Source organism: Macrobrachium nipponense, chromosome 11 (genome assembly GCF_015104395.2).
Source record: "Macrobrachium nipponense isolate FS-2020 chromosome 11, ASM1510439v2, whole genome shotgun sequence".
In the NCBI taxonomy this organism is placed as follows: domain Eukaryota; kingdom Metazoa; phylum Arthropoda; class Malacostraca; order Decapoda; family Palaemonidae; genus Macrobrachium; species Macrobrachium nipponense.
Genome location: NC_061087.1, coordinates 95,651,118 through 95,663,617, shown reverse-complemented (window position 1 = coordinate 95,663,617; position 12,500 = coordinate 95,651,118). Strand labels below are relative to the sequence as shown.

Here is a 12,500-nt window from a genome sequence, read left to right as displayed (position 1 = left end):
GTCAATTCTTAACCGTAATCTTGTCTGAATACTTTTACAAACTAAAGAGGAAACTCAACAGATATTTGAATTTAGAATTAACTTTTAGAACTATCACTTTGAAAAGCACATACATATAAAGAAAAAATCTTGATTCTATTTTTTAGTGATATCTGGCAACTCACTTTGAACTTGGCTCTTGAATTTCGAATATATATAGTATATATATATATATATATTATATATATATATATATATATATATATATATATATATATATATGTATACGTATATATTCTATATATATAAATGTATATATGTATACATTATCAATACACAGAACTTGAAAATAGGCTGAACATAAGACACAGTAATATGTACATGTGTGTGCACATGTACATACTAAACTTAAATAGGTTGAACATAAGGTGCAGAAATGCGCATATGTGCACATGTGCATACAGGTGAAGATATATATATATATATATATATATATATATATATATATATATATATATATATATATATATATATATATCTAAATCAGTCGTTTTGCATCTGTGCTATAAAGCAGAGCACGTTAAGAAATATTTGAGAGGAAAATGCGCTCGAAGTGGCACCACCACCCTTCAGAGCTAACCTCACATTTAATGGTCCCGCGATCATTCTTGTTGTGTCTCAATCTTTTGCGAACGCGGAAATAAAAAAAATAAAAAAAAAAAAAAAACAAAAAAAAAAAAAAAAAAACTTGAACACTGACAAACACACGCACTCGCTAGTCGCTCAGAAATTTTGACCCTTTCGTCAGTCGAAGTGTTCCGAAATTGGGTCAGGTTTTTCCTCGGCATGTTTTCATTCGGCTTCTGAGGAGTAGTTGTGTTAGACGTTAAAAGAAAAAGAAAAGTACTCCCTGGTTACAAAGGAGACCAAAATAGGATAGTTGTGACACAGAGTTGGTTAGGGGAAATTCGAGTTTTTTTTTATTTATTATTTCTTTTTTTTGGTGGGGTATACAGGGTGGGGGATTGAGGGGGTGGGGAGGGATTTCGTGGGGAGGGTGTTCGGTTACGGAGAGTTGGTTACGGAAATGTTTTTTATTTTTTGAGGGGTATACGGGTGGCGGGGGTGCTATTTCGTGGGGGAGGTGTTGTTCGGTTACGAAGAATGAAGGTACCGGCTAGGAGGTCAACTCCCTTCTTTTAATTGGTAGGGCCTTTGGTGGACCCCCAAAAGGAACATTAAACCACAGGACAGTGGGCGGGGCGGCGGGCGTGGTCGTAGGGCGGGGGGGGTGGGGGGGGGGGGGGGGTGGGGGTGGGGGGGGCGGCGGGCCATGGCTGTTGTTGTTTGGGTGGCTTTAACCCGAATTTTTGGTTGAAATACAATACATTAGAAAGGTCAAAAAACGAAAAGAAGGAAAAAATATAAGAATACAAAAATACATAAATAAAAATTAATTAAAAGGTAAATAAATTTTTCAAACAAAAATAGAAGATAGAAATACATATTATGTTAATAGAAGTAATAATAACACAAAGATCAAGATAAACAAACGTAAAATGATAAAACCGAATAGCCCACACACATTACAGACAGGTTGAATCTCAGTCAGATTTTGTAATCAATCACTCAACAACAGTAGTCAGTCGCTTTGTCACTCTCCCTACAAGACACACCCGTCAAGTCTTTGACACGGCACTAACCTCGGCTAGATCAAAGAGAATTGAAGCCGAATCATCGTCGAAATGAGCAGAATAATGTTTGTTTGTCTCCAATTACGAGAGATTTCCCGTTAATCCATCGACGTCCATTGACGTGATTGATTGAATGTTCTATTTTTCCGTCGTCGCATTTAAGAGCGCTTTTTTATTTTCTTTTTTTTTCAATTTTTGATCTAACCAATTTTTCTTTAATATTTTTAGCCTGATTAATGCGAGGATTTCAGCTCCATTAGTGCTACTTTGAAAAAGGGCGCCTGACAAGAGGTAATGTTGATGTTCTATTCTCTCTCTCTCTCTCTCTCTCTCTCTCTTCTCTCTCTCTCTCTCCAGGGAGATACATAACACCTAAACAGGCACTATCCTCACTGTAATCAGATAGGTAGATTTTCAAGTGAGTCGGTTCTATTAACATTACGAGGTTAAAGCTGAATTGGAGACTATATTTGTTCAAAGTACAACGCTGTTGGAGTCAGTCTCTCTCTCTCTCTCTCTCTCTCTCTCTCTCTCTCTCTCTCTCTCTCTCATACCAATGCAGTCATCAGACGAATGTCCCCATTACAAGAGCGACCCGGTTTTCCATTACATTACATATTCTGTCAGAGAAGGAATCCTCTACAATTATCTGCGAAAGTCTTTGGCCGGGTAAATAGCAACCTTTGACGAGGTCAGTGGTAATCTGATTTGAAGTGGGAGGGAGAACTTTCCGATTACTTGGGGCCTTTTGAGGGGCGGAGGTGGGCGGGAAGGGGGGGGGGGTCGGGAAAGGGGGGGGGGGGGGGGTGTTCGGCGGGGTTTGGATATTGGTCCCCGGACCAAAACAAATGCAGACTTCGATTTCACCCAGAACTGCCCATTTAGGAAATCTTTTTGGTGTCGTTTTATATATCTTTATTCAACGAAGGTGATTTTCGCTTCTGTTTGCTACTTAATATTTTAGTTTTTTATGAGATATTTATTACCATTTATTTGGTTAATAATTCAGTGCATATATTTTTATTAACTTACCTGAGAAATTATTCTAGCTTGACTGATAATTCCCAGATATAATTATTGAAATCACGTCGTGAAAGTTAACGAGCTTTAAATTCATGATGTTGGGTCATCCGCTCAAGGAATTGTAATATATATAGTATATATATATATATATATATATATATATATATATATATATATATATATGTGTGTGTGTGTGTGTGTGCGTGTATATATATCTATATATATATATATATATATATATATATATATATATATATATATATATATTCTCAAGGAAGCAAGGGAGACGTCTTCTGGTAATTTAAAAGGCTTTATTACGGGGGCTGATTCCTTCTTACAATTTGCCAATTCAGCTACTCTAATATCAAGTTTTACAATTTTATTATGAAAATGATAATAAGCTCTCTTTCTTAGTATAGAAGTGTCACGTAATACGGACGGTTTTAACACGTCAATTTCAAGAAAAAAGGCTTTTACTGGACTAGGGACAAATTTTTTTTACAGCTTTGTAGTTTTAACATTAAAGTAAACGCCTTATATACACTCTTCCACAGGGCATATTCTCTCTCTGGCTGGTCGGATTTATCACAATGATATTACTGTTTTACAACAGTACTTCACCGATAACTGCTATCCAGCTAAGGTTTTTTTCTTTCAAATACCTAACCAAGTTTTTTAAATAATAAATTAATAGAGAAAATAACAGACCAACTGCTCCTAGAATGACTTTCTTTGCTAGTGTACCGTTTATCAGTGATACAACGTTTTATACCAAAGTTAAACGTTTAATACGTGAACATTGTCCGGCCATAAAAAGCCAACTAATCGTAAGAAACCCATTAACTATTGGGTCTTTATTTAGATATAAAGAAAAGCTGAGCCCTCTTCTGACTTCCAATGCGGTCTATTTATTTTCATGCCCCAACAATGTAGTTTGGGAAAAAAATTATGTCGGGGTCTCACGTAGTCTTCTTAAAGTCCGCATTGATTGCCACGGGGGGGGGGGGGGGGGGGGGAGTGAGTTATAGAACAGGTGTCCGGTTGTCTTCACCAGCATTCTCGAACATTCGAGAACATTAAAAAAAATGACAAATTCAATATAGAATACAAACACTTTAAAATCATTACACGGGCTTCTTCTCCAAGAGCTGCTGTCTTCGAATCGCTTTCCATAAAAACAATAGTTCGAAAATTAAACAATCAAACTACCGCTACCCCTCTTTACCTGGCATAACTATGTTTACTTGGAACCTTTCCTTCTCCATCTGGTCACTCGTCTTCTTCCTTTCACTTGAGATGGTAATTTTTCTTAGCAATGTAGTAGGTTTCTATGAATTTTAAAATGTATGTTAGTTATTAGGTGATAATTATTTTTATTTATGTGTATTATTCTTTTTACAGCCGTGATGCTGGGGCGGACCCCGAAACGTCGCTTAATAAAGCCTTTTTAAATTACCAGGAGACGTCTCCCTTGCTTCCTTGAGAATATATCTCGAACGACTGCTGTTTTCTTGTGATATATATATATATATATATATATATACTATCATATATATAAAATATATATATATATATATATATATATATATATATATATAGATATATATATATATATGTTTGTGAGTAAAATTCTTCTGTTAAAAACAGGATACGTCCAAGTATAAAAGGTCATTAAAAACACTGGGTTTTATATATATATATATATATATATATATATATATATATATATATATATATATATAGAATTCCAACCACTGAAACCGTATCATTTTCCGTTGCAAGACTTCCCATCCCTGCGATGCCCTAAAAAAAAAAAAAAAAATCCCAAAAAAAAAAAATCCCTAACTTCATAATTCTCTCTCTCCACACACACTTTCCTCTAGCAATCTCTCCTCACTTGGCCGAGGCCGAGTGATATCCGATTTTAATATATGATTTATCTTCTGTGTTGGAAGTCAATTCCAAATGCATTTAAGCAAATTAACAGAGCGGGGGGTATCTAATATTTAACTTTAATTAAGAGAGATTCCCTGCCAGTCGGATGAGTCACGCGGATGAAAACCAAATCGTATATATTACTTTCGGGTCACTCTCGTGTTTTTTTTTTTTTTTTTTTTTTACCTTTTTTTATTCTTTAGCCTTTGTTCTTTTAAAAGTGAGGAAATAATTCCATGACTTACATAATGTATTATTTATTTGTTCTTTTGCGTTGTTCTTTTCAGGGGAGGATGTAATTATGTAATTCACGCAATATATTTTGTATAATTCGTGCTATTATTGGGAAATTAATTACCCGCTACGATACAGATCCCTTTGAAATAGGTTAGTATAGGCACGGATTTATGCTCGACCTTTTCTCTCTCTCTCTCTCTCTCTCTCTCTCTCTCTCTCTCTCTCTCTCTCTCTCTCTCCTCTAGTAATACAAAAGACAGTCAAAGAAATAAACTCTCTCTCTTTTTATTCAATATTAGAGCTAATCAAGGAAATAAATTCTCTCTCTCTATCTCTCTCTCTCTCTCTGGCTCTCTCTCTATCTCTCTCTCTCGTTATATCAGTCGTAAACACATCTCACTCTCCCAGAATTAAACTCTCTCTCTTCTCTCTCTCTCTCTCTCTCTCTCTCTCTCTCGTCTCTCTCTCTCAGTAATTACAAGGGCTAGTCAGAGAATATACACACTCTCTATCACTAATTAAAAAAGCCATTCGGAGATTATACTCTCTCTCTCTCTCTCTCTCTCTCTCTCTCTCTCTCTCTCTCTCTCTCTCTCTCTCTCTAGTAATTACAAGGGCTAGTCAAAGAAATAAACACACTCTCAATTAGTAATTAAAAAAAGCCAGTCAGAGTTATACTCTACTCTCTCTCTCTCTCTCTCTCTCTCTCTCTCTCTCTCTCTCTCTCTCTCTCTCTCAAGTTAATTACAAGAGCCAGTTAGAAATAAATTCTCAATCTCGAAATTTTCATCAGTATTATAAGAGCAGTCAAGGAATATCTCTCTCTCTCTCTCTCTCTCTCTCTCTCTCTCTCTCTCTCTCTCTCTCTCTCAATTATAAGCTAAGTCAAAGAAATAAAACACACTCTCAATAATGGAAAAGCCAGTCAGAGAATTATACTCTCTCTCTCTCTCTCTCTCTCTCTCTCTCTCTCTCTCTCGTCTCTCTCTCGGAATCAGAGTAAACCACAGTGAACACAGTCGCCTCTGTCAGCTGAGATTTTTATCCTTCGTATTTCTCTTTCTTTCACTTTCAAAATCGAATGCGAGCAGCGAGTGACCCTTCGTGGGGAGAAAGTCGAGGGAGAAAGTCGACGCCTCAGTGTTTGTTCGGAGTGAAAGTATTCGAGAAAGCTGTTGATTAAATTGCAGAGGGAAGGGAAGCGTAGCACGAACAGCCATTTCTGAAATTTCAATAGATCCCGAAATCGCAGAGTACATAGGGAGTAACATTGTCAACGTTCTTTACGATCCTCTCTCTCTCTCTCTCTCTCTCTCTCTCTCTCTCTCTCTCTCTCTCTCTCTCAAAGAATATTATTATCCTTTTTCTCTCTCCGCTCTTTGCATTGTATTTTTTTAAGTTATCAAGAGAGGTCATTTGATATTAATATTTGGTTCGTCTTGAGAACTCTTAACAAGAGTTTTCTTCAGGTGATATACACACACACACACACACACACACACACACACATATATATATATTATATATATATATATATATATATATATATCGATATGACTTTGTTATGTATTGTGATATGCAGTATGAATCTCACGAGTGTGGAGAGTGTTCGCATAAATAGCGTAATACGGTGGCTCTTATGTATTTATGTATGTATGCATAAGAAACTCATGAATATAAACACCCTTTTTGACAAGATATTGAGAAGAACCGCCAAGAGCTTTCCATCCATGACGAAGGCTGCAATAACCCAATAACTTTGCAGAGTTGTGGTAGCTCAAAGTTATCACAACCCGCTGTATGTCTTTGTTACACATTCCTCGAACACTCACCAATTTCTCAAGAAATGTGTCAACTTCGATAGTTTTTTTTTTTACTGGAAATCGTACATATGAATACCTATTTTACCTACGAAAAACCAGTGAGATGGCCAAGACCCTTCGACAACAAGCAAAATAATTTTAAATCATTTTCGGTCGAATACTTGATGTTCGCCATTCCGTTCACATCGAAGGACTTTTTTATTTATCTTTTTTTTTTAGAAGCCCCATATCCGCAGACATCTTGCAATATTGCATATTCACGCTAGATTTATTCGGGTGCAACGAATCCTGACGACCAATCGTTTCTTTCGGAGCTTCGGCGATGCTTATATCAGGTCAAATCAGGCACAATACGAATCCTTGGGTCAAGTTTCCCCGCTTACATTCAAGTTGTGTGACCTAGCATGAATATTCTAAGATTTCGCGAAGTATTTGTATAGCATTCATTGTCTTGGGCATATTCAGTTAGCCCTGAGGACGCCTATTGCAATTTGCAAAGATTCGAAATTTTGGCCTTTTTGTGATGTTTTCATAGGTAATCTTAGTTTAAATACACACATATGGCCTTTTTGTGATGTTTGCACATGTAATATAAGTTTTTTAAATACACACATATGGCTTTTTGTGATCTTTGCACATGTAATGTAAGTTTAAAATACACATATGGCCCTTTTTTTGTGATCTTTGCACAATGTAATGTAAGTTTAAATACACACATATGGCCTTTTTTTTGTGATTCTTTGCCATGTAATAAAGTTTAATACAGAACATTATGGGCCTTTAATGATTTGTTTGGCCCTTTTTCATGTATTATAAAGTTTTAAATACAAACATATGGCCTTTTAGCGATGTTTGCACATGTAATGTAAGTTTAAATAAAATACAAACATATGCCCTTTTTGTGATGTTTTCATTCGTAATTTCTTAGTTTTAAATACACACACACTCGAGCAACAAGTTCACAGATTAAGTCCGGGGTTTGTGGGGGGGGGGTGCGGGGGGGGGGGGGGGGGAAATACCCGTGCGAAATTATCAGCCACGTCGCAATGAATGCAAACCGGATTACCTCGTATTTGGTGTTAAAAGCAGTCATAATTGAAGGTAGATCTCATTTACCCGAGAGGCCGGATACTTGATGGAAATCAGCGCATGGATATGAAGTCGTCTAAAAAGAAAGTCGTTCGTTGATTCCGTTTGATGCTGAAATCTGCCACTTTTTAAATTTTCATTTTTTTTATTATTAACTTTACTTCTCTTTTTTATATTTGTTTAACTTTATTTATATTCTTATTTACTCAATATGTTTTATATATTTATACTTTGTTGGAATTCGGGGTAATGTTGGTTATGTCGACGTATTTTTCAATACTGAAGAAAGGTACCAAACACACACACACACACATATATATATACATTATATATCTTATATATATATATATATATATATATATATATGTATATATATATATATATATATATATTCTTGTGCTACATATATATATACTATATATATATATATATTATGATGTATATATATAAATATATATCTTTATATATATATATATATATATATATATATATATATATATATATATATATATATATACAATTTCATCGACAGATTTTATTAACAGTTTAGAATCTATATACAAAACTTTAATAAACAAAAAACAAAAAAAACATTCCAAGCAATAGGAGAAACAATGAAACAATATAAAAAGGATATATAAAAAAGTCAGAGGATCCGGAAAAAAAGGCATTTGTTTACATACTTTCCAGATGCCTTCAGTTCCAGTTCGCTTTGTGTGCATTTCTTTGTTTACAATCAGTAATCCAGTATTTTCATTTAATTACGCGGCTATTCCTTGTAACTCTTTTATTTACGTTACCGATGCGTATTTGGGTCTCTCTCTCTCTCTCTCTCTCTCTCTCTCTCTCTCTCTCTCTCACACACACACACACACACACACACAACTGATGTTGATACAGTAATAAATTACTGCCTCAGTAGGCAAAAATATTGCTATGAGAGAGAGAGAGAGAGAGAGAGAGAGAGAGAGAGAGAGAGAGAGAGAGAGGCACATTTCTCTTTGATATAGGGGGAAGACTAAAGTATATATATATTGACAATTTGACGACTTTATGGGAATGACTAAGTTGGAAAAATCATATGGCTATCCTATTCTGAGAGGGCTACAGAGAGAGAGAGAGAGAGAGAGAGAGAGAGAGAGAGAGAGAGAGAGAGAGAGAGATTTCCGACTACCTCATTACAAAACTTGTACATAAATAGTTAATAAAGTAATGGAAAATCTTTACTTCTTCAAGAAGGGAATTTTGTTCCTAGCCAAAATTCGTCTCCTCTCTTCAACAAAAAACAAACTGCCAAAGTTCTCTCCTTTCGTCAAAAATTTATAAACAAATAAAATAGAATAAAATAAAATAAAAATAAAATTAAAAAATAATAAATAAAGTTCAGAATCCCTTGTTTATCAATCTAAGGGCAATAAAAAATATATTCTCCCTTCGTCAAAAAATAAATAAAAAAATAAAGTAACAAATAAAATAAAATATAATAAAATTTAAAAAATGAAATAAAACAAAATAAATGAAAAATAAATTTCAGAATCCCTTGTTTATCAATTTGAAGGCAATCTGTCCACCCCTGATTCATGGAACGAGTTAAATCGAGCGGCCATAGCTGAATTGTTTACGCAAACAAGAGATTAATCAGCAACATAAACGAAGTAATTGGACCCCGCTCTGTGAATCAGGAACCCAGAGTGAATACACATTGCACTCTTATGATTCTGCTGCAACGCCAGTTTTAGTACCCACAAACCAATCAATTGAATGACTCTCGTGCGTCTAACCCGCTGGATATCATTAACCGGCCAGTTATTAACCCGTTATTAACAAAGTGCTAATAAAAAAAAAATAGTGCTACACAATCAACGGCATTACATAACGTTGTTTGATGTTCCTGAATAAATTTTTGAAAGTGAATGCAAGCAATTTTCTTTTTTATCCTATTAACTGGTGATTAATGTTGGTACGTGAGTTCATTGCCTCGTGAAAGGGGCTCTTTAATGGGGCTGAATGGGAGGAATACAAGCAATTAGAGAGAGAGAGAGAGAGAGAGAGAGAGAGAGAGAGAGAGAGAGAGAGAGAATTTTCTTTTAATTTATGGAGGGTTAATTCTTTTTGGTGTTTTTGTGTGTGTTCCAGAGAGAGAGAGAGAGAGAGAGGAGAGAGAGAGAGAGAGAGAGAGAGAGAGAGAGAGAGAGAATTTTTTTTTAAGTTTATGGAGGGTTAATTTTTCCTTTTTGGTGTGTGTGTTCCAGAGAGAGAGAGAGAGAGAGAGAGAGAGAGAGAGAGAGAGAGAGAGAGAGGAACATGTCTGTGTTTATGGAGGGTTAATTTTTCGTTTTGGTGTTGTGTGTGTGTGTCGTGTGGTGTGTGTGTGTGTGATGTGCAGAGAGCGAGAGAGAGAGAGAGAGAGAGAGAGAGAGAGAGAGAGAGAGAGAGAGAGGAAAATTTTGTCCCTTTTCAAAAGTTTTTGGAGCATTTTTTAGGGAGGGCGCACCTGTGGGTATATCTTTTAAATAAATGTAAAAAAAAAAAACAATCCTTTCAGTCATAAAAAGCTTACTTCTTAACCGATGACTACCGTTACATTTTGGTTTTAAGTGAATTCTGCAACACTTTGCTATATATATGAAAACATTCATCAGCGCCATGGAATTTATTCCACAATATATTTCTCATTGTTTTTGCAGTAAATTACATCGCCCTCCTTCACCCGCCCCAGCCAGTGCCCTACTGGGGTCTACAATATACACATATTGGGCAAGACAAACTGCCTTACTTTGGCATATATTAAATTTTACTTGCGTTATGCAAAACACGGCCTCAAAGCATAGGTCAGGATAGGTCACAAATGAAAATCGTCCGGTGGAATACATCAGGTTACAAAGGTTATGAAATGATGCTGTTTTAACATATTTTTAACCCCTTTTGTTTGGATATTGGTTGGCCCCTCTCTCTCCCCACCACTACAACCCCTCCACCTTCAGAAGAAAGGAAATTCAAAATCACGGGATTTTAATCATATGTACACCATAGGTGAGCCTGAGTTATTGCTTAAGGTTGGGTTTCAAAAATATTATGATACTTAATATTCTCGGTCAAACTCCAAAAATATCGGCTTTATAGTGACTCGCAATGCTTTATTTTTTCGCTGGGAACTATTGCGTCGCCTTGGATATGCTTTATATATGAGTTTTCAAACACAAGGTTGAACATGATTTCGAATCGGTATTGGGATAGAGAAAAATTAAAATAGCTAAAATTGTATGATTCTGAGGATGAGGACTGACGTAAATTCCACATAATTATGGTTTATAGTTACAAACTGCCTTCTAATATCTAATTCCATGTTGTTAAAAGTTCTTGTTTTTTTAGCTGTACATTTACAGAAAGTCTCCCAGAGATATTAGGAACGATCAAGACCACATTCGCAACATGTTCTCGCTCGGCCATCATCCGTTTCACTTCCGTCCCCCTGTTTCTAGACCAGGCCCATCCGAGGAGTCCCTCTGGCGCCATGTCAGTCCAGTCCTATGAATCCTCAACGTCTTGTTGTTCTTCTCCCCCTCCACCCCTACCGCCGTCCCCCGCCTATCCTTTCCTCTCCTCTCACTCGTGGTTAACCCTCTTCATTCCCTGTTATCTCTTCTTCCGAGCCATTCCTCGGTTATGCCCTGGAATTCCAGAAGAGAGCTGGAATTCCAGGAGGGAGGATTTCTGGAAAACGCCCGCCGGCGTTAAAATATCACCCGGGTGCTTTGACTTCTCCTCCTCCTCCTCCTCCCTCGTTCCCGCCCTTTGAAGAGACCCGACAGCCGGAGGAGGAGGAGGAGGAGGAGGAGGAGGAGGAGGAGGAGGCAGGCGTGTGTGAGAGCTCCTTTGCCTGCTGCCTTCAGTCTCGAGGGCTTCAGCTGGTTACTGGAATTGCCATGAGAGAGAGAGAGAGAGAGAGAGAGAGAGAGAGAGAGAGAGAGGTGTGGTTTCATACATTTCTGAAGAAGGATATCTGTGAAAGAGTGGTAAGACTAGTTCGATTTTTTGTTACATCCAAACAAACTTCAACCTCTCTTACACTTTCTAAGGTGATTGGAACTACATCTATCATGCTCACTTGGGCACGGGGACATAATATGGGCTGGATTATTACCCCTACTGGATATTCGGGAACGAAATGTACAGTCGAGAAAAATGAGAAAAATCGGGTAGGAAATATGAAGGGGTTATTGGACTAGTTTCCTTATCCATATATTTTGGTACAGGTGTTTGGTATAGGGGCCTCTCTCTCTCTCTCTCTCTCTCTCTCTCTCTCTCTCTCTCTCTCTCTCTAGCTCGTAGAATAAACAAGAAAAGGGGGCGGGGTTCGTTTCCTCTTGGGTCCCAAAGAACGTCCTATTAACGAATCATAACGCACCCTCATCGAGGCCACAAGTCCTTTGCAGCCAAAGTCCTTCGTAAACTATGTAAAGTCCTCTCTAAGTCCCTGTTAATACCGCCGCTGACAGGAGCCCGAAGCTGTCACCTGTCACGCCCAGAAGTCGCCAAATCCACCTGAAGAGTCTGTCCATTAAGCTCTAAATTCCCACTGATTTCAGTGGGATTTTCGGCCTTAAGAGATAACGAACGGCATTCCGAAACGCAAAGGGACGTGGATGGTGTGGGGCGGGGGAGGGGTAGGGATGTTAGGACTAGCGGAACGCGATAAAGACCGGGCAAGGATGTTAAG

General features: G+C 37.1%; 1 protein-coding gene across 1 annotated transcript in view; it reads left to right on the top strand.

The window, feature by feature from the left end:
- The window catches only part of LOC135209488 (proline-rich protein 36-like), a 50,154-nt gene that overhangs the window by 31,133 nt on the left and 6,521 nt on the right, over positions 1–12,500 (top strand). Inside the window, exons 3-5 of the mRNA XM_064242146.1 lie at positions 11,153–11,296; positions 11,434–11,691; positions 12,280–12,332. Of these exons, the coding sequence (XP_064098216.1) occupies positions 11,153–11,296; positions 11,434–11,691; positions 12,280–12,332 (455 nt within the window). The remainder of the gene's footprint in view (positions 1–11,152; positions 11,297–11,433; positions 11,692–12,279; positions 12,333–12,500) is intronic.